The sequence below is a fragment of the Neofelis nebulosa genome, chromosome 1, assembly GCF_028018385.1.
Source record: "Neofelis nebulosa isolate mNeoNeb1 chromosome 1, mNeoNeb1.pri, whole genome shotgun sequence".
Taxonomy (NCBI): domain Eukaryota; kingdom Metazoa; phylum Chordata; class Mammalia; order Carnivora; family Felidae; genus Neofelis; species Neofelis nebulosa.
In genome coordinates, this window is record NC_080782.1 from 197,323,654 (window position 1) to 197,347,338 (window position 23,685).

Consider the following 23,685-nt stretch of genomic DNA (forward strand, 5'->3'; position numbering starts at 1 on the left):
GATGTATAAGGACAAATCGAATGGACTGGTAGTGAGAGACTGCCTACAGTCCTACACTGGGAAGGTTTCTCAGACTGCCCCTAAGCTCCCAAGGAGGGATCTGAGAATCATTGGTAATTTCTAGCATGGTCATCGGATGTGAAAATGGCAGGCCAAGACCTGCAGTTCTAGGATTAGATGATCTTCCAGGCTCCCCTAATACAAAATTTCAGTGATGTTATGGAAATAAGACTGAACAGAGACAGTGTAGATGAAATCTAATCAGGATGAATACCTTTGTCTTCTTTACATCTTCAGCAACCAGCATCCCATCAGTACACAAAAATAAGTGTGCTTTAACAGAGATTATGTACATTAAGGTGATGGTAGAATTAAAGTAAAATTTGTAGAGTATACAAATGAGGGCATACACCTCTGCTTACTCACATTTGAGAGACAGAATTTCACATGCAAACCTGCATTCCCTCATCGTCTGTAGCAGCCCGTCAGAGTCCACTATCACTTATATTCCATTCTTGGTGAAGACTCCCAGTGGCTCCTCAGATGATTAAGAAAAGATTTTTTTTCTGTTTAGGTCCCAGATACAAGCCTTAGTTACAGGTCTAAGATTCTCCTTTCTGGCTATTTGATCTAGCATCTCTGGATCTTTGCCTAAAGAATTTTTCCTAAATTAATTGTATATTAGAACAGAAATGAGCATATCTAAAATTTTGTTAGTCTTCAATATCCTGTTATGTGTCACATGATAATATGATTTAAGGAATGAGCAGTCTACACAATTTGGGGATACAGGAAATGTGTGGATAATATAGAAGTAGTTTTAATTACCCAGCTGACCTTTACCTAACACCCAACAGGTGCTAAGCGTTATCCTAGCTATCCAAAAGGAATCGAAATGACTTGAGGCCACCTGAAGAGAAACATATCAACAAGTGTGAAAGTATAAGATAATTGCCTTATCCATCAAAGTACATGCAAGTTACAATACACAAGGATAAATCTGCAAAGATTCCTGGATATGCTGAACCTTGAGCCAATCAGTAAATTATAAATTCTGACTTACATGGGAAATGGTCTGTCTCTTCAGTTCCTTCTCTAAATGCTGGACATGTGAATGAACTGAACTCTGGTTGAAAAACTGAAACAACTTTACAGTCTGTGGGGAAAGCACGTGCCTGAGGACGCAGAGAAGCAATCTGTACCCCAATGCCAGGATACCACTCCGAGCCTGTGCTTTGATTATGTTAAACAAGAATAAAGAGACCTGTGAAGAATTCTTAGGAAGTGATTTCTTATATAACATCCTGCCAGTATCCCTAGTCCTCTCCTGAAAACCAGCGGGGTGAAGGGTTGATCTGGGCACATCTTTTCAAGGGAAAAATTAACAACTTAGAACCTGGCATAGACATTACTAGTGGAGGGTTGTATTACTATTTGCACTGGTAATCCTTAAAACAGTTCATTTCTAAGTTTAAAAATGGGCCAAGTGCATTCTCAGAGGAATCGTGTTCATCCTTTTCCATTCCATTATTAAAAAATGCACCTTTGTTTCAGGATTTAACCTTTGCTAAAGCATAGGGCTGAGACAATCACAACAAAAAACCTCCCCCTTAAAACTAGTACTTCAGAGCCCTGTTAAATCAAAAGAAAAATTCTTTCTCTCCTCCCCAGTCCCACAGCCCCTTAGGATTTTAAATGGTAATGACCAGTTCATTTGAGAAAATGGCATTTTAGTGCTCCCCTTCACAAGCTCTTAAGGCATATGAGGTGTCTCTTTCCCGGTGATGTGCACCTCCTTTTGTTTTCTGGCATTACTGGAACTGACCTGGCATGGATCACTGGGTGAGCAGGCAATCTTAAACACTTCTCATATAAATTACTGGTTCCTTTCCAAGTGCAATTGCTCACAGGGTAATACACCATTTTACAACTCTGATAGCAATGTCTCTTCGTTCTACTGGGTTCCACACCCCCCCAGGAAATGAAGAGACAACAAAGACTGATGGAGATGTGAACCTTAGAAATGTACAATCTGGTTCAACCTTGAGTATGTGCATAGTGGGCGTTTTGGGATCCTTCAATTCTTCTATTTCCTTCTTTTACACGTCTCAAATCTTTTCCTGCTTTCAAAGCCATCTACAAGAACAAAAATATCAAAATGACACACTCCACACATGTGGGCACTACACAAAGCAAAGCAGCAATAAACATGGACATCTACGAAAATATATTTTAAAAAATTTTCCAGAAAAGAAAATAATGCTCACATTTTATGATCCCCATTTATTAGGTAGAAACGACACATCTTGCTTCCATGCAAATGAGGCTTACCGTTAATTGAGCACTCCAAGAATCACTGGATGCTAATGATGGCCACATTTTCCAAGCCAGCGTCTTTTTTTCCCATGAACTCTAATGACAAGGTGTGTTTTTACTGACAGTTGACTCGGATCAGAGCTTGCAGTATTGTATTTCAGGTTGTGGCTCTGTAAAGCCCTGTAACTTTCTTTGAAGTTAAACAGTGTCAATCTGTTTCCATGTCTGAATAACTCTTAGAAGAGCCTGCCTGACCCAAGTCAACTCATTGAAACATACTATTTCCCCATAATTGATGTTCCAAATGAATGTCCTTTCATAATAAAATGTGCTGGAAAACAAAACAGCTTTGCATCCGGCACAAGTTGCATCATAATTAAATTTTATTTTATCCCATCGAGGCATGCTAAATGTTGAGCAAAATATAATTTTAAGTAATTTGTTTGTATTCTTATCTGTAGGAGCTGGAAATTAACAGCGTTGCTAGTTTGCGTTTACTGTTAAGCCTGGAGAGCAGAGAGATTGCTTTGCAAACATTACAGTTATTATGTCTGCAGTTGGTACTCTTTGTATAAATTATTGATCAGCCAGCTTATTTTTCTTTCTGCTTAATGGATATTATAGCATAGCCGTTTACAACGCTATAGTTAAGGTTGTGTCAGCACTTCCATTATAATAAACCCTCTGTTACAGGGGGTTTATAACTTGTTGTAAAAATTTGCTCTGGGCTGAAACTTGACATACAAGATCTCCGGCTGGAAGGTGGCAATTGTTATTCTTTCAACTTTAAAAAAACTCTTTGTTCTGAAGGGCAATAAATAAATAAACAGTTTATTCTTTTCTAACAATCCTTGAAATTTCGGACTTCAAATAGAACAGTTTTTACAGGCTATTTGTTAGACAATGACCTCTTCTTTTACTTAATAGAGCAAAGAAGAAAAAAGGATGAAGATTATAAATTAAAACAAAACAAAAAAGCAATCCACATAAACTTTTAAAATCAAGTTTAATACATTTCTCCTAACATCACAAAATTATGTGACAATTTATGTTTTCATATTGAACATGCATTTATACTACATAAGACTTCTTCCCCACCCCCATTCCCAGCTATGTATCCCTTAAGCAATTCATAGGTCCTGATACTGATCTTCTTTAGAGGAAAATGAGTTGGGTTATTTAAAGAAAAAGAAGTATGACAATGAGAAAATGCCTCATATTAAAAGGTACAGTTGAACGCAGAATATTTACCAGAGAACTAAGGATTTAAATGTCTGCCTGACTTTTTGACCTTACTTCAATCCAGTCTGCTCTTCCTTTCACAATGGCCTGATTTAAGAGATGAAGGGAATTAATCTCAATTTATATTATTCTTGTTGCTGCTTCCTTTTACAATCCAACTCTAAAATGATCTCACTGTGTTTATTTTTCTATTGGATATTTGGCTGTGCAATTCAATACCAACCCAGAGATGGAATTAGGACACTTACACTGGAAGTAAGGAGTGATGGACAACTATAACTAAATTATCAGGGAGAGTTGACTGGCTGTCATGGAAATTATGTAGTTTGGAGTCAGGAAAACAATCCTAAAATGACTTTTTTTTTTTTTCCTTTTCTTTGTAACTATTCTTCTCTTTGCCATTACCTTCTCTCTCCCCTGGCATGGGTTTAGAGATTTCTTAAAATATGCCCTATAACCAGCAAAGTATTTTTGGCTACATGTCACCTTCATTCTGAACCAGGAGAAAAGGAGGTGAGGACAGAAGTTTAGGGAGAGAGGTACAGTGGTGCAAATCCTGCCAGTTGGCTCTGAGATCTATGCAAACAGGAATATGAATAGATCATTACTATATGCATTCAGTAAGAATATGTACAGTCCATGCATTTCCATGCTGTAAAACAGGTCAAAGTTATTTATAACCATTTAAACCACTTCTTTATTAAGAACGGAAGTTTGTAATGTAAAGTTTGAGTGCTTCAAGTTATAGTGTGCTCACCTTCAGCTCCCCACCTTCTGTCCTTCGGGTAATTTATCACCAAGCTCTTCTGCGCCTGATTAGAGAGTGTATCCGGGAGATAAAAGTCTTATTCCTCGTTCTTGAGGAAAGGCAGGGAATTGGAAAAGAGGGGAAGACTGAGGAAGTGAGAGTCACTACAAGTCAGAAGTTAGAACCCTAGGTGGGGAAGGCAGAGGCAGAACGCGTAGAGGTAGAGAAGTCTGTGCCTCAGGCAGTCAGAGTATATCTGCTGAGCTGATTGGTGAGGCCGAGTGTCTAAGTTAAAAAGGCTTGAGAGAGTTACTTGGCATAATTTCTCCATCTTCAATGATTTACTACTGAAGTGCAAACATCAATTTTGGACTCTCTCCTGAGAAACGTTTAACAAAGTCAGTGAACTACTGGTACCCTGATACCTTCCTAGATTTGCCAAACTTGGATAGCTCTTTAATAAACCTCTGCCTGAAGTTTATCTGTCTTTTTTTTTTTTCCTACTAAGGAAACAGGTCCATTAGTAAATATGCAGATGTAAAAATGATCTTCCTCTTTACTTCTCCGTTGTGATATATCTTAGAATTGTTCAGAAGTGCACTCTATTGTTAAAGCTATTTGTGCCGGGTGTGCTAATGCACTCTTTGATTGAGTGAATTAGCAGTCATAACAATCTGGCAGTCTGGCCATAGAAGTGTGCTCAAATTGATTTGTGTTATGGCTGGACTGGAAAATCTAGTGTTAGTTGTTTTTTGCCCTGGGGCATTGTTTGTACCAAACTCCACTTTTCATTTAATTTTCCAATACATTTTGAAAGATTGAAATGCTTGTGATCAACATTTGATCCACTTGCATTATTTAAAAAAAAAATTCTGAAAGTAATTTCAGATTCCAAAAAACCTTGCTTTCAATTAGAGTAAACATAATTAGAGTGACGTCGTGCTCGGAATGGTAAATCTCCCTTTGAATCTATTAAGCGTGTTATCTCCTTGTCCTGTCACTGAAAGGAATTCAGTATATATCTGAAGTATATATCTGTATTTTTCTGTGCATGCTTCTAATAGAACTTGGGGAAAACTTGAAAGAATAAAATTGTAATGAACCTTTTCTTGTTTCCTTTGTGCAAATACCCAAATTGTTTCTGTTTCGCTTAGTGATGCTAGAAAAGGAGGATCCTCAAAGCTTTCAGGAAATTTTGAGATATACCAGAAACATATGCAGATATGTGTTATCTTTAAGTTACCCAGTCATTTGTTTTTTATAGTGCATGAAATATGCATTTTCAATCTTTTTCTTTCAAATAACTATATCAATTGCTATATTGAAACTCTTAAGATTTAAAGACATGACTTATCCTGGCTTTGTCAATATTTGTATCTTTCTTACAATCTTCTGCTTTGCAGTCATTTACCAGAATTATAATGCAGCATGAATAAACCTAAAAAATGACTATTGATTACAGAGAAAGCTTTGTGAAATCATTTAGTCAGTTTCCCCACTTGAGAAATCAGTGAATAAAATAGGTCAATAGAAAATGATGCAAAGGATGTAATACAGTGCTATGCCACCCTGGGTTATAAAAAGGGTCAAAAATAAATCCCCATAGAATTCATGATTTTATACTCGTAAAATAAAATGATACTTACCAAATCCCAACTATAAATCCTCCTTTCTACAGATTTATTCTTCTTTTTTAAAAACCACAGGTTTGGAAAATATATTTTTTTATGTTGCCCTGTTTCAGTAGAAGCATTCCCTTGTCACTGCCCCCTTTTAACCAAATAGGATGCCCTCATCATCGAGCTAAAGTGCCTGTTGTCATCCAGGTATTCCCCGGGACTTTAGCTGCAACAGCTACTCTGTGTTTCCTCACTGTCTCCTGCAACCTTACAGCTCTTCTGAAAAACTGCATTTCATACTGCACTGAACTCTGTGTCCTGTGTCGATTTCTGTTAAGTAATAGATGGTGAGACCTGAGACCACTCTCTCTATTAGTTCCCATTCATTGGGATGTCGTCGCGGGGCACGAGAGGAGCGGGGAGGAGAGGGGAGGGGCCAGGAGGGGGCAGAGGGAGGGAAGAAAATACCTTCCCTGAACTGGTACAAGCTCAGCTTCAAACGACATCCTAGGAAAGAAATTAAAGACTTCTTAATTAGTGCAGCAATTAAGCTTTCTTGGTAGCATTTTAATCAGCACAGGCCCTATCAAAGGACAAACAGAACGATTTGCAGGTCTTTGAATTTTAAACAGTCTTATTGATTTCAGCACAATACGTCTTCACAAAACACAGGGAGAATTTTCTAATATCAGTTACAGTACTTTGAGTTTTGCTTATGCAAATTTGGTGCAGGTTGGAAAAGATGAGATGGAGGGAGAGGACCTGAAACAGCCAAGGATGTAAAACAATAAACAAACAAGACAAAAGCTTTGAAAGCTAAAGATGCAGGAGAAAGAGTGAGAATTTGAAATCTCTGTGGAATTGATTTATCTGCTGATGTTAAATACTATTTGCCTTAATCATTGGTAACATTTCTAAAAGAAAGAAAGAAAGAAAGAAAGAAAGAAAGAAAGAAAGAAAGAAAGAAAGAAAGAAAGAAAGGGAAAGAAAAAGAGAAAAAGAAACAAGGAAAGAATCTTAAATCTAAAATATTTGAGGCTTTTTTTCCCTATTTAATTTGCGTTAGATGCTTCTTCTAATCCTATTGTTTGATCAAAGGGGCATGTGGTAGTTCTCAGAAACGGTTTAGAGACCTGAGGTTGGGGGGTGGGGGGGAGGTCCCATTCAGGTGGGGGTAAAGGCCCCAAGCCCTACCTCTGAACGGAGCACGTGCTGGGAGGCGCAGGATTCCCTGCAGAAAATTTGGAGTTTGCTTCAAAGCTGGGTGGGATTATGGCTTGGTCAGCTATTATTACTTCCTGCCTGTGGCTTCCGAACATGGCAGGTACTGGGTGAGTGGCAGTTTAAGGAAATGTGAGAAACGAGAATGATAAGGGCAGATTCTCAGCACTTAATTCTGATTTTTTTTCCCATTTCTGGATCTAGAAGTTAAAATGAGGAAACTATAGTTTAGCGTTTTTAGCTATATCGGACTTTATTAAAGTTGTGCATGCAATTCCAAAATAAAATTAGTTTTTCAGGACTCAATATCGTCTTCTTTCCCCCCACTCATTAACGTAGTAATTTGGCATTTTTAAAAAAGGTACTATTTTCCAAAACATGTGTCAACACTTAACGTGGTGTTTTGATGTATGTGACATATTATCGAATCCCTATTTTTGAGGATTGATGGGAGGAGTGAAAAAGTAATATAAATTATTTCTGAATATATTAAAATGCATTGGCTAATTAGGCCAAAGAACTGTGTAAACTCCAGCTATCTTTGCAGAAGTTTATCTACTTTTTAGCAACAATCAATTTTCTGAATTCTTATGACCCAGGAAAGCCTCCTGATATAACTGCTGTGCCCCAAAAAGTTTAGCATAAACTTAGACAGATTAGTCAATGGTGCCATATTTCTCTGTAGATATTTCCTGTGCCTTTTGACACCAAATTTCAAAAAGTTTAAAAAATTAAAATGACAAAGAGAAATGTGATCATCATTTCAGCACCAAAATGGCAGAATTTCATTATGAAATTTCCCAACCCTGGGAACCTGATGCTAATAGTTTATTTTTTAACTCTACCCAATGCTTCAGCATTGTTTCTGTCTTGTGAAGTTAATAAACCTGTACAGACAGGTTTAAAGCCTAATTGCTTGAGATTCCTAGAGATATAAACAGAGAACAAACTTGACCTATGTTCAGATCATAGGTTGGTCAAAAATCCTTGAAAAAGAAAAAAACCCTCCATGCAACAAGTTAGAAAGAGAAGAGGAGAGAGGAAGGCAAAGAGGAAGAGAGTCAGTCTAAACTCAGACTCATGTTTTTAAGCATAGCTACCCTTTCTGCCTTTACAAGTCAACTAGTGAGCTTGTTTTGTTCTTCTCATTATTTACAAAACACATTTGCACTGACAAACTGAGAAAAGGACTTTCCCAAATACACTGAAACTTCTCAAATATGAAAGAAAATAATGTGTGATTCCTATAAAACACTGGCAATTAGCCTGGGGTCTTAAAGGACGTGGGGATAGTTGTTTTCTATGCAAGACAGGTGAATTAATTACAGAGTTTTAGGTAGGAAAAAAGTGTTTTCTTGTTTTCCCCTTTCTCAATCTTCAAGGGTGCCTGATTTCTTCAAAGTCTCTAGGTAAAAGCAGCATTTCTGACCTTCCTTTGGGGGTGAGAGTGAAGTTATTCTGAACGGTCCACATCATGGCAAGCATTTCTTTCTTTCCATAATCTATCAGGAAATAAGAAACTAAATACAGAGGATTCCATTATCCTGAAGTGACTTCAGACTGTCTTTCCCCCCACAACTGTCCTGGAATTTTCACTCTCTTTACACTAATAAATAATTTAACAGAGAGAGTAACACAATCGGCTGCATCAAACATAGGCTTTGCTCACATGTGAAGCTCCCTGAAAATAATTTCTTAATAATCACGAAGTGAGGGGATGTGTTTTCATTTATATCTTATTGCCAACACGAGCGCAGATAAATCCTCAATCCTTGAAGGAGAGCTCGGAGCGCTCTGGCTCCTCTTTTAAGTTGGCAGGCGATTGCTCAGAAGGTTTTGGGGGGAAAAAAATTACGAGTCGTCGCGGACGAAATGGAATATTAGACATGCAACCTAACGGTAGTAGCAGAAGAGAAGTAGATCGTCTCCCTCTCCTTTCCCGACCGCCACTTCTGTGTCCCCGGCTCTTCCTCTCCGTCCCTCGCGTAGTTTCTTCCTTATCCTCCCCCCCTCCCCTCCTTTTCTCGCTCACTCGCTTTCCCTCGGCGTCTCGCGCTCTCGGAGTCTCTGCTCCGAGTTCCTGGTTGGATAATTTGGGTTAATACTAGTGAGTGAGGTTTTTGCGGCTTCAAAGGGTATTTCAAGTTTCCGGAGCTCCTCCCCTCTGCACCGTGTGACAACAACAACTCGTCCAGCCGGCAGCCTGCACTTTTCAGCTCATTTTCTCTCTGTCATTCCCCTCTCAATCTTTGATCAATGTACTTGCCAGGGAGAACCCAAGTCCTTCAAACCTCCTCCTTTTCACCTTCATCCTTAACTTTGTGCTAGAGCGGGACCCACACAACAACAGCCGACCCTCCCCGCCCCCGCCCCCCCTCCCAAACCAGCCCCCGATCCCAGCCCCCGGAGAGGACTCGCATTTCGACTTGCGGGACACTTTTGTGCGTTTCTCTCCAGAGCGCCTCTCGCGCTCGCCCCTCCTGCGCTCGCTTTCTTGCCCTCACCTCCTTGTTTCCCCCCCTTTCTCCTTCTCGTTCTCCCCTGGAGTTGTTGTTGTTGTTGTTATACCCCCTCGCTCCTTCTCCCCCCCTCTCTTTTCCCCCTTCCCCTCCCCGGGGTGTGTGGCAACTTTTCCCCTCGCTTCTCCTTCTTCGCTCTCCCCTTATATGTGACCATGGCAGTGCCGGCGGCTTTGATCCCTCCGACCCAGCTGGTCCCCCCTCAACCCCCGATCTCCACGTCTGCTTCCTCCTCCGGCACCACCACCTCCACCTCCTCGGCGACCTCGTCTCCGGCTCCGTCCATCGGGCCCCCGGCGTCCTCAGGGCCAACTCTGTTCCGGCCGGAGCCCATCGCTTCGGCGGCGGCGGCGGCGGCGGCCACAGTCACCTCCACCGGCGGCGGCGGCGCGGGCAACGGAGGCGGCGGCGGCGGCGGCGGCAGCAACTGCAACCCCAGCCTGGCGACCGCGAGCGGCGGCGGCGGCGGCGGCGGCGGCAGCGGCGGCGGCGGCGGCGGCGGCATTAGCGCCGGCGGCGGCGGCGCCTCCAGCACCCCCATCAACGCGAGCACCGGCAGCAGCAGCAGCAGTAGTAGCAGCAGCAGCAGCAGCAGCAGTAGCAGCAGCAGCAGCAGCAGCAGCAGCAGCAGCAGTAGCAGCAGCAGCTGCGGCCCCCTCCCCGGGAAACCCGTGTACTCGACCCCGTCCCCAGTGGAAAACACCCCTCAGAATAATGAGTGCAAAATGGTGGATCTGAGGGGGGCCAAAGTGGCTTCCTTCACGGTGGAGGGCTGCGAGCTGATCTGCCTGCCCCAGGCTTTCGACCTGTTCCTGAAGCACTTGGTGGGGGGCTTGCACACGGTCTACACCAAGCTGAAGCGGCTGGAGATCACGCCGGTGGTGTGCAATGTGGAACAGGTTCGCATCCTGAGGGGACTGGGCGCCATCCAGCCCGGAGTGAACCGCTGCAAACTCATCTCCAGGAAGGACTTCGAGACCCTCTACAATGACTGCACCAACGCAAGGTAAAGAGCGGGGGGTAGCCTCCGCCGCCCGCGGTCCCTTTCCTCCCGCCTCCTCCTCACCCTTCCCTCGCTCCCTTCCTGGCGCCTCCAGCTCCGCGCGCCCGCGAGCCGCGCGCCCTGGAGAGCACGGCCCTCTCCTGCCTTTCCTCGAGGCTCGCCAGCCGCTCCCGACCCTCCGACAAGTTGGCACCTCACCCTGCCCAGATCTCGCTCTTCCGCCCGGTCCCCACCTTGCTCGTCTGGGCGCAGGGGCTTGGCTGCTGTGGGACGCGGGAACCGCGAGCCTCGGGGCGGAGGGGGCGGGAAGGAGGAGGACCGTGCATTTCCAGGAGCCACAGCCCCCTTCCTGGGCCGCGCCAGCGTCTGGGGACCCCTCACAGCACGGCTGCCAGAGTGTGTGCTCCCTCGGACCCGGGTTCCACCGCGAGCCGGTGGGGGGGGCGGGCACCGGCGGGGCTGGTCGGCGGCGCCCCAGCGGCGTCCCGGGGGCGGGGAGAGGTCGTGACCCCGACCCGCTGGGTTCGGGAGCGGGAAGGCGCGCCCCGGGTGAGGGGCCCGCGAGGAAGCTGCGGGCCTGGGCCTCTTCGAGGCCGGGAGGGAAAAGACCTCCGAGGACGAGAAGCCCCGGAGCGATCCCGGGGGACCCGCTTCGAGCTCAGTCCCAAAGCCCCGAGGGGAAGCCCGCTGAGGGGAGGGGTCTGTGTGTGCGCGCGCGTGTGCGTGTGGCCGCCTGTGAGCTTGTGCAAAGGAGATAAAGGGGTACGTTTGCCCCGGGCAGATGCGAGGGAACCAGCGGGTTTCCTTCTGCAGGGGGAGTTGACGGGTGCCTGAGACTCTTGGAAGCTGAGCTGGAGAGATGGGGAAGGAAGACTGAAGCACACACTCTCTTTCTCTCTCTCTCCAAATTGTTTTTCTTTTTCTTTTTTTTTCTTTCTTTACTTTTTTTTTTTTTTTTTTTAATTTTTTGAAGGTTAGTAGCTCACGCAATGAGCAGGTGCAAGCTTTGCACTGGGGTGTTCCGCAGACCTGAATCCCCCGCGCTGTGGCTTCCACAGCCCTGCAAAGCGCGCGAACCCTGGAGGCCAGGGGACCCGGTGCCTGGCCCGACCGGTTTTATGCTAATGAACGCTCACTGGGGGAGGATCTACCGAGAGGGGGCGGGAGTGGGGTAACTTGTCAGTTTCGGGGTGGAAATGTTGTTTCCACCCGCTTTCACAGTGCAGCCTGGTCCCCCGTTCCAGGCAGAGGGAAAAGTTGAGATGCCTGGAGAAAGAGAGTAGGGAAAGTTGGATACCAGAAGCGGACGCATGGGAACTGCGCGCAAAATTTGCGCGGGGACTGCGATACCCTCCAAATAAGTTTAAGACCGGGAGAAGGAAGAGAGTTGTACTCTTTTAGGAGGTGTGTCCCCTAATAGAGCTAGGGCAACTGAGCTGCGAAGGAAAGAGGGGTAGGACGAGACCAAAAGGAAACAGGGGTGAAAAAGCCCCTAGCTATTACTTCCTTGGAAGACTTCTGGCTAGTGCCCCGGGAAGGCTGTAAGACGAAAGCTGACTCCAACTCGAACCTTGCGAATGTCCTATTCTGACCTAGCCAGAAACTCTTTTCCTTGTTTGCCATCCTTTGCATGGGGTCTTGAGTGTGTGTCTGGGTTTTGAACCTTCATTTCTATTATTTTTGGGTGACTACTGAGAGCGCGTGCATGTGTGTACGCGCGCGCGTGCCCAAGAGGATGGACAGGTGGCAGTAAAGATTGAGGGGTGATCTTGATCACTCAACGTCATTTACCGAGATAATTGGAGTCCTAGGACGTCCAGAGGATAAAATATTTGCCAACAATGTATTGTTAAAAGTACTCAAATCAGGGCAGAAAATTGTTACAGTTGGAAAGAATGCTAGTTGAAATTTGAAGCCAGTTGGTTGTTATGAAATTGTCTACCTATCTAGTAATTTGGTGAAAAGCTACTGTGTTTCTCTTTAGTAATCAAACCATTCTGCTCTTGAAATCTCTTTGTGTGTTTCTTACAGCACATACTGTACTCGATAATTAATGACCATTACACATAACACACACACACACACACACACACACACACACACACACAAATTGCCAGAGAAAACTTCTTTCAATGACTGCAACGTTACAATCAATGTAAAGCAGGTAGTGGTACCCCTCTTATAATTACTCCCTTGATTTTTTTTCCCCTGAAATTTTGCTTAGTGTTTGGAATTGAAGTCCTCACTATACGGTTGGAAAATATTCTTAAAGTTACTAACAAAAATGTTTTAATTAGTTTTTTTTTTTTTCCCTGAGGTTAACAATAGCTCTGGAGTTTAAACTTTCACAGCCAACATAAGTTAAATCCAATAGAACTATTATATCTCTTCAAAAATATTTCATCAATATTCTAATTATGTTTCAATCACCTCGTCTTAATATTTTACAATTACACGTGTTATTCTAAAAGTCAGTTTCAGGTTATTTTTAAGTTACACGTGGTTAGTTTGTTGATTTACTCTTGCGTTTTGATCTTTCATCATCTACAAGCCTTACTCAAACCTATATACATGCAAATACAGCAGTCATTAACCTTAGAAGATGTGTAATTGGAGATCTTTACCTAGGTTTTCTTAACTCTGCACTATAATCAAACCTGTAAAAAATCAATTTGTAAATCAAAACTGTAAAAAAAAAAATAGAAAACTTATTGTGGAACTCCCTGTCACTAAAACATATTGTTTGCATTATATTACACTATTATTTTTAATGATAATTACAAGTGTTACTGTCTTATTTCTTAACTTTGAAAGCAATACCTACAATACTTCCACCTTGGATCTTCAAAACTAAAATTACTCTTTCCATTCAAGTCCAGTTTATGCCTTTTCTATTAAGATCCTTTTTCATTCACCTAGATATATTGATTTCTTTCATTCTGGTTTCTTTCTCCTTTGGCTATTTAAGAGACGATCTAAAGGAATAATTTATGCAGAGGGTAAGACAAACTGTGCAAAAGGCAAACTATATAAAATAATATATACATAGTGTATAAGAAACATCAAATCTTAGCACTCTCATCTTTTTACAGAACATATATCTAATTCTGTCTCTTGATAGCATTTAGATACCAGGGAATCTGAGAAACCAAAATGATATCAAAGAGAAAAAAGGTTCATAAACTTGCTCAAAGTGGCTCAGTAAGTTGGTGACAAACCTTAGAGTGGATTTAATTTGCTTGGGGCTATTGCATCAGTATGCTATCTATAAAAACTAGAATAAATGTTGAAGCCATCTGTCACTACCACAAGGAGATGAAACAGAGACTATCACGTGCTTGATAGTAAAGCTAAAAGTAAGAGTCCAAAAATGAGAGAATATGTAAGGAAATATATTTAAAAGTTGTCAAAGGACAGAGTCTGACCTTGATCAGCTTCCTCCAATTATTATTTTTAAACTAAACATTAGTTGCATGAACTTGGCTGGTGCATCAGAGGTCACTTAATTAACTGGTAACCACTAAACAGCAACAACAAAAGAAAAGTAATTATGTACATGGTCAAGCCTCTGTTTGTATGAGTCAGTCGCTTGTTTGTAGATTTGGGTTAGGATTCAATTTTCTGTGAATTCAGGTAATAAAAAGTGACTGCTGTATTGTGTTATCTAAAATGTTTATTTTTTGAATATTGCCAGAGGGAGATTTTGTTTCAGGATCTTTCAAACCAGATTGTGATTTGGGTCTTATGTAGCCCTAGTATTGTGGAGGTTTTTAACTTAAATAGATTCCAGTTGGTTTTATCAGACATTTTATATGCATATAGATATATTCACAAATAGTATTCCTTTGTCTTAAAAGTCAATACTATCCATAGACAGCAAATTGAAAGACTTTTCAAGTCTTTTTTTTTGTCCAGCAGTAATATATGGATGCAATTTTACTGTAAGAAATATAAAATATTCTCCAACACTTGGCTCTGTTGTTTGTCAGGAGTTTTAATAAAGATGGCAAACTGAACCAGTCTATATGTATTGAACATTTCCCCCACTGCATGTTTTTCAATGGCACGGACTTACACACTTCTGCATTGGTAATAGAAAGTTTCAACACAAATACAGATTCACTTCTCACAGATAATTACGATACTTGGCACAGAGAGATTAAAATTACTTCGAATGAAGAGAGACTATGCTTTTGAAGTTTTTGTATTACAGTCGATTAATGGCTCCTGTAAAGCCTAATGTTTCATTTTATAACATTTCCTAAATAATATGACATAATTAGAAGAGTAAGGCCTAAAATATGCAACTTTAAGTTTGGTTCTGCCACTTGTTTCTGTATACGTTTAAACTGTTACTAAGTTATAGTTTAATTAATACATAAACAAAATCTAAGAATATTCTAACCTAAGATTTACCGTGTTCAATCAAATTGTATTATGTAATGCAAATTCTTGAGTTATTTGGATATTTTTCAACCTGTTGTTTTTCTTGAGTTAGTCTCCAGTAATGCACATAGTCGTTATTGTAAAGAGTGCACATAGTTATGAAGATGGTTTACTTTCTGAACTCCACAGATGATTAGCTAATGCTCTGAGACACTTAATTTGATTTGCACATAGGATATTTTATTTTGTGAAGCTGCAAACATTATATAAAATAAACAGACTTTTTTGTTTTCATAGTTCCCTTACATAAATTCTTTGTATCACATTTAATACAGACTTTGTGAACCTTCTTCTGATTAGTCCAAATCTGCTGTTACTTTTTTGTTTAATCTACATTTCACAGAAGTTGCGTATAAATTACTGAGACCAATATTAGCCATTCTCTTTTTGCCTCACTACCTCCCCCAACCTCCTGAGATGTGACACCCAATATTGATTAAAGTCTTGGCTGGATTTGAGCATAAATCACTCTTCTCTTTGGTGATTTACCATGTGTGATTCACCAGCATACGAAAACATAATATGCTTTATTGTTTCTCATTTGATGTTTTGTTTTTGGAATGTAAGTGGCATTTGTAAATTAGCTTAATGTGCAACCAAGTAGTTGTTATTTTAGGAACAATTTGTGCTTTGACTATCAATTAGTGTTATTTTCTCTTTCCAAGTTATTTTACTAAATTGTTTCATACAATTGCCTTTGTTAATCAAGTAAAATAATCATTTAAATTGCACTGTAGTAGCAACATAGAACCCATGTATTGCAAAATTTAAGAAATGCAACTCTCACAGGTTGTAAACTGTTTCCCTTTGAATCTTTGAAGAAATTATATGAAGTAAGCTTTCTAAATAGGGACAGGTGAGTCTTCTAGATTTCACCCAATATTTTGATTTTAAGGTTTTCATCACTTGTTTCTTTAAAAAAGTTAAAGTTGGCCAGAATTTTATCTTTCAAGAATTTAATTTTCAGATTGTTCACCAGAAAAAAAAAATCACATCGTTATAGACTTTTAAAATGACAGGGAATATAAAATAAAGTTGATATTAACTATTTGGGTATTTAAATATAAATAATATGTAATTAAAATAAAGTTTTATCATTTTATATTTGAATTGATATAAAAATAGAGTGACCTTACCATGTACCAGCATGTGCCATCCTCTTAACTACTGAGTTACTACATTGTGATTGGTCAGTTATATATATACATATATATATATCCATACATGTGTATTCTTGTTTAAGTTCTACAGGTTAAAAATTTTAGCTAAGAATGCATTTATATTTACACTTTTAGGCTTTGAGACTGCATTAGGGGACCTCTTTTCCATTATATTTATTATGTTCAGTAATTTATTTTTTAATGAAGAAAACCCTGAATTAAAAGCTCACCAAATGGGGCTTAGCTGAGTGTCTTATCAAAGGCCCTGATCTTCACATTTACGTGTTTCAGGCATAGCAGACGTTCTGTGAGCCCACATTGTGCTCAAATTCCTTTACTTTTCTTCTCAATTTGTCTGAAGTATTTCCAGGCAAAAGTAATTTTTTGCTACAGTAAGTGTCTTTCAAAATAACTTTTAATTGTTGATATGTGCTTTTTAGTATATGCCACAATACAGAAATTACTTCATTCAGATACTGAGATTAGTTTACCAAATTGTTTCTTTGGAAAACAAGAACACCGAGATTAGTATATTTACGTTTGGTCCAGTAATTTGTTATTATTAGATCAACTCGTGGGTCACTTTATTTTGATGTACCTATTTACTTTGAGAAGTCTTCTAAGAATTTGTAAAGAGTGTGTGTGTTACAGTTCATGATATTTAAATGTGCAAATGACTATGAACAGAATTTTTATCCATTCAATATAAATTAGTCAATTAGACAATCAATCAGTGAAATTTTACTGTTTTTCAAAGTAATGATAGAATTAAAATTAGTTGAATAAAATAGCAATCATCCCCTTTGTATATGTAGTCATATATAGATAGAGATAGAGCTATAGGTATACAGATATATAAAATCATATAGAGAATGACTCAAATCATTACTTAATCCAAAACCAGGGACCTTGAACCAAATGTATTTTAAATTTCTGGTGTATTCTTACCTGGACTTACTTTATATGCTAAGAGGATTCTAATTCACCCATTTAAACAAATTCATCTGTAGTTTTCTAAGTTGGATATTGAAGTGGCCAATGACTGAATTTTGTTAAAGGTGTGGCCCTGTTGCTTTCTGATTCAAATTAGCTTGGAGCTGGTCCAGGATATCAGGCTGGGATTCTTTTACATGTATAAAAGTACGTAACTTGAGTGAAAGTTGTCAAAGACAACTTTACTAAACTGGAAAACTCACTATATCATTATTTAATTGCTCTTCTATTTTTGTGCTTATAAGTATATTGAAATGTCTAATACTGTGCAGCACAGTGATGCAGTGAATAGCTACTTGCTTTTAAAAAAGTTTTAGAGAGCAATGATTTAAAAAGAAGACAGCTTAGCTGAAGCATTTAAAACATATTATTATATAAGATGAATATAATACCTGGAATCCATTGCATGTTTCTAGCAGGAAGTCAAAACTACTATGATCTGAAGAACATAAATGTAATTTAATGTAAGTAGACTTATAATAATCCTGCAGTGGATTTTGAAGGTAGTATATATGTTTGACAAAAAAATTGAATATGCTGTTCAGGCATGATTTTCACGAAAACAATAATGAAATAGGCAATTTAGTATATTGGTTACTTTTGGTTCGTAACATTGAAGAGCTGAGGAATGTTTTCTTTCCTTAGAATAAATGAATGGAGAGGTAAAGTATTAAAAAGTCACAGTGTAACTTATCTTTGAATTTATATAGTATCAATTAGGTTGCTTTTCCAGTCACAACACGAAAATAATAATACTTTTCATCAAGGACAAACAAGACATATTCAGGAAAGAAAGAGTACTAGTTGAAAGGGAATTATTTTATGGAAACACATAGAAGCATTTTCAGTAAATACTTGCTAATTCAATTTAAGGGATGCTGGTCATTTCTTAAGGAAAGATAATGAAAATAAATCTCTAGAATATGTTAATCAAGAAATAGTTTATTATATTCACATATCAAGCATACAAAGTATTTTGTTAAAATCTTAAACTGATTATATTCTGCAATTTTATTAATAGCAACAGTAAATGGGTTGTATTATTCATAACCCTATATTACGTATGAACAAAGCAAATCGCTGAAGGTGTAACAAATCTTTGAACCTATCACAACTCTACGAAAATATACTGACATATCCTAAAATGTTAATTCCTATTTTATATTGAAAATATCTTCAAAATAATACTGTTTCTTGAGTTAGGCAATATGTAGTTCAATGGCCTCTGGATTTTAAGTGAATAATTTAGAACACTTTTAATTGTCCTATTACTAGTCACACATTTTGTACTAAGATAGATGCCCTTGTGTATGCAACAGGTGTAAAATTTTTATCAGTATTTTAGAAGTCTTGGTGGTGGATATCTTTGTTTATATTAACCGTAGCCTATGTGTAGTCTATGTTTTTATGCTTAAATAATTATAATATCTTCATTAGAAAAACTTTTACATATATGTGTATGTGTGTTTGTATTCTTTCACCCCCTCCCCCCAAATGCGCGCACACTACACACACACACACACACACACACACACACACACACACACACTCTTGTAGGACATAGGGCCGGAGGACAAACAACTTACCAAAAAACTGACTTTAATTTTGCCTTCTGCAATTTAGTGAAATATAAAATAACACTGAAAAAGAAATTCTGTTTTACTGAATGATAATAGAAAATATATTTAGAATTAATTTTAGCACGAAAGAAATAATTTATACTTAAATATTTTAAAGTGTAATTATAATAAACAATGTTCTATTGTTAGTAAGACAATGATTAAAAACTTATCTTAATTTTTCCTGTACCTTTATGTTTATGATAACTGAAGTGTACTTTTAATTCTCTCCAGAAAATATTTGTCAGAGAATTATCTTATTTGTATGAAATAGATATTAAACTATTAGGTACTAGAATCTGTACATTATGGAATAACATTTAATGTGGTTGATGTCATTGCTCCATTTTTTTTATTAGTTTATTTCATTGCTGCTTGCACTTTGGAGCAAGCATATCCTTTACAATCAGTGGATAAATGATAGGAAAACAATTTCATAACTTAAAAAAAAATGATTGCTCTTCTAAAAGCTTTGCCATCAATGCGATGAGTTAGGAATGAGGTCAAGGGGTTAATCTGCAGGTCTACATAAGAAGAAGTGTATTACCACTTCTTGCAGTGGACTGTCATTGTCTTTCAAAACACCTGGTAGAGGTCCAGTTAAATGAAATCAATTACTTTCTCAATCATTCCATGGCATTTGTCAAGTCATTACATCATTGGTAAAAGTGCAAGAATGCATGCATTTTTTGGTGAAGTAGAAAAGAGGTTAAAAAACAGTGACTACTTGAAAAATTCTGCCTCCTCTAAAGCTTGTGGAATTAAAAACAACCTTGCACATAGTAAATGCAAAATGACATTCAAGTTCACCTTTGCATTTTGTTATCAAAAAAGAGACATATTTCATACTACTTTTTGCATTATCTGGTATGCGTATATATTTATAAGTAAAAATGATTTCAAGATATTTTATGACTTGTGAGCTCTGACACCCTTATTCTTACCCTCTAAGTACCCTCTGACAAGTGCGTATTATAATCCAAGATGAATATATGTCTGCTGTTCACTGATTTTTTTCTTCACCCCATTGATAGTACATGCAGATTTGAACTTGTAGCCAGCAACAGTGCTTCCATGCTTCAAATTGCCAAAAGACCCCCAGGGATAGAAACTTGACCTGCTTTTATGAAACCATAGAATTACATTTATACAAGTTACCCCATGGGAAAGGAATGAACTGATCCCAATTCAAACCTTAATATTGGAGCCTTCTGGGTCAAATTTGATTTTTCTTTCTGTTAACACCTGTTTGGCTACCAAATTTAGTAACTAGGTGTTTTTAGGAAATTTAAAAAATATCATTCATAAATGACACTTCACCAGTAAGCCAAAGTGTCATCAAAATTTTGCAGATATTCACGTTTTCACATGGGAGTAAGATGTTACTTTTAAAAACGAAGTATCTATGTTTTAAATATACGTCCTAGATATAAGTAGTTTAAACACAAAATTGTTTAATCAGACATTTATTTTGTACTTTTTATTGATTTCCCTCCACTAAAGAGTCAGCCCAAGGAGAGGAAGAAACTTTTTTAGGGAGTTGCTCCCTGTGATAACATTCAGAGTAAGGATTTTTAATGGATAAGTTTAATTTTCTTAGACTTGCATTTTAAAAGGTTATATTCCCTATTTTACTTTTTGTTGGACTATATGAAGGGATTTCCTGAAGCCTGCTTTTACCACTAATAGTAACACATGAAGGTGGTTAATGATAAATTGGGTACATAAAAGCTATTCCTGTTTTAGTTGTATGTACTTTATGTGGTTGGGCCTACACTGTAAAACTGAAGTTAATCATGTGTTCACAATAGGTGGGTAATAGCTTGCTTGTTTTCTGTAATATCAAAATGCTATATCCTACATATACCAATGGATAACGAATGTAAATGGGTAAGGCTATAGTGTCTCTTTGCTTATAATTGATGGTATTAAATGACCATCATGAGACTACCGAACATTCTCCATATAGAATGACTTGTTCTCAATCCTACATGCACAGCAACACTTTATGAAAGATAAAGCAACATGCGTACATTTTTACCCCTACTCAAATATCTGCTGTTACAATTATGATGACTAAATAATTTCATGATAGGATTTTGGAACCAAGCTTAGCATGTTCCTTCCCCAATTCAAAATTAAAAATAATTTTAAAGACTTTTCACCTTTTTTTTTTCACTTAACATTAATAAAACCGTTTGGATGATTGGTTATTTTCCTACAAGAACCAAACATAAAAATTCCTAGTAACAATGCTTATAACAAATCGATTCTTAGAGTAGAGGAAAACATTGAAATTTCCAGTGGAAAGTATACCACTTTCCTTACTATCATAAGTCAAAATAATCAAGGAGAAAATATTTAGAGCTTTAAACATATGTTGTTTTTTCTTTTTTATTGGCTGTTAGGTGGCAAAAGAAAATATCTTGCTTTCACCATAAGCTAACATTTTTCTGCATTGTCTTGACACTGGAATGAGGCTGAAAAATTAAATCAATTATTTGGATGTTCCCTAAGATTACTTTGATGCCATATTTATAAAATATCAACATTTTTTTTAACATTTATTTATTATTGAGAGACAGAGCATGAGCAGGGGAGGGGCAGAGAGAGGAGGAGACACAGAATCCGAAGCAGGCTCCAGGTGCTGAGCTGTCAGCACAGAGCCCGACGTGGGGCTCAACCTCACAAACCGGGAAATCATGACCCGAGCCTAAGTCGGACGCTCAACTGACTGAGCCACCCAGACGCCCCTAAAATATCAACATTTGATTAAATATTTCATTTGGAAGTTTGACCCAACTAGTTTGATGATGATTTAACATGGCTCTTGCTCTTCACTTTCTCTCAATCTGACAAAAGGAAGGAAAGGGGGTGGATCACATGACCCAACCACATTATGCTGTTCTAAAAAAGAATCTGGTTCAGGAGAGGCAACCTATTCTGACTTTTGTAATGGTGATAATATGAAGTTTCTGTGACCTTTTTTGTCTTCTAGTGGCACTTTGCAGGTCCATTTCCAATAATGATTGATGGTACACCACATGAACTGCAAAAAGAAAAAATACTTTAAAAATGTTTGCCATAAAATGCATGAGAGATGGAACTTTTATATTTTAGATAATTCTCTATGAGTAGAGTAATCCTTAATGTCGTACAAGATTCTCCGTCATACTTAATGTAGAAAGCCTTCCAACACCAAACTACGTTTCATCTTCTTAAATATCTTTATCATCTAAATTATCCTCATAGTGATCTTGTTGTTTTTTTGGTAGAAACTCTAGTGAAATTGTGCATGAAAATATAAATGCTTATCATGAAATTTACCTATAAGCATCTAGCCCCAAACAGAATAAAAACAGGTTTTTGAGCTGTTGAAATTCAGATTGGTTTCCCCAATTTTAACAGTGTGAAAATGTAATATTTTAAAATTTATTTTGCTCCAAGTTTAGGAAATAAAATTAAAAATGGTATATTTGATCTAGAGTAAACTTCTTAGCTCTTTCTTTTGGGGAGTAGGTTAAATAAGGGCCCATGACAGGGATGCTGTTTGTTTTTCACAAAAGTTGTTTGTGATTTCAGGTACTCTTGGGAAATCTCTTGATCAGATTCACATCTGTTCCTGTCAAAGTGGGTGCTAAGATACCGGTCACCCAGCAACCATGTCCAAGAGGGAATTGGGCCGATAATAACTTCAAAAAGGAATGACAGATGCTAGATTAGGATGAAAGACAAAACGCATGAAAAATGAGCTTGTTAGAATCAAAAATTTGTTCAAGCACCTTTATGCAAATTAAATGAATATTGAATATTTGCATGCAGTAATTTCTACTTTTTCATTTGATTGAAAAGAAAAGAATAGTGCATTTAAACTCACAAATGTGATTTCTTTCTTTTGTACTAATCAACATACAAAGCCGAATCTCTTTTTAAAAAATCAGATTAGCCACCTGGGTTCTTATATCTCTGCTAAGTGTGTTATAATGTTTTTCTTATAACAATGGTACTTTTTGGGACAACTTATCTGATTGTTTCCATAATAAACAGTCTTGTACGAATTAGGATTATTTTAGATGAATATAAATCCATTTCTTGAAAAAGCATTTCAAAAGTAACCCTATCCTATTGTCCTTGAAATTGGTTAATGTACATTAATAAAAGATCACTCAAGATGAGTTCACACCAAAAGCACAGGCTTCTCATTGACTGGTTAAATAACAATGCGTTTAAGTAAAGCAGGGTAGTATACCGAAATGAAAACTAGACAGAAAGATCTCTTCAAAATTTAAGATGCCTTTTGATACATTACTAGTTTTTCTATTGAATTGTTCACATACTAATCAGAATTTAGAAGGGCCTGATAAAATGTAGTGATTGAGAGAGGTTTCTGAGTCTTGGTTTAGCAATGTCTAATGTGGTCACGTAGAGAAATTGATTTTCTTCAGAAATTAATTAATTTTTCATATCGCCCTAAGCTGCAGTTAAAAAGAGTGCATACTTGTCTGTTTTTTCCAGAAATATTGCCTAATCATATTAATACCATTGCCCCAAGGATGAAAAGATAATTGTACAAATGCATTTGGAAATATGTATCACTGAGTATTTATGATTAAATTATGCAAATGACCCAGCTCTCATCCTTTCCAGACCCAGATTGTCTAATTAGGATTGATATGCTGAATAGATGTTCCAGAATTTGAATACAAGCATGTCCAAGGAGCAGAAAATTGGAAATGACAAGGCTGAAATCCAAAGAAAAGTGCCTTTCGTTTCTATACTTTGTTAATGTGCTGTTAGCA

At 38.3% G+C, this 23,685-nt stretch overlaps 1 protein-coding gene across 2 annotated transcripts in view; it reads left to right on the forward strand.

The window, feature by feature from the left end:
• Nucleotides 1-8,995: 8,995 nt before the first annotated feature.
• DACH1 (dachshund family transcription factor 1) overlaps nucleotides 8,996-23,685 on the forward strand; it is a 436,806-nt gene continuing 422,116 nt past the window's right edge. Inside the window, exon 1 of one of the 2 annotated variants that reach the window (XM_058683162.1) lies at nucleotides 8,996-10,671. In XM_058683162.1, coding sequence (XP_058539145.1) covers nucleotides 9,821-10,671 — 851 coding nt within the window. In that variant the 5' untranslated portion in view covers nucleotides 8,996-9,820. The remainder of the gene's footprint in view (nucleotides 10,672-23,685) is intronic. The other variant, XM_058683172.1, reaches the window with a different exon arrangement.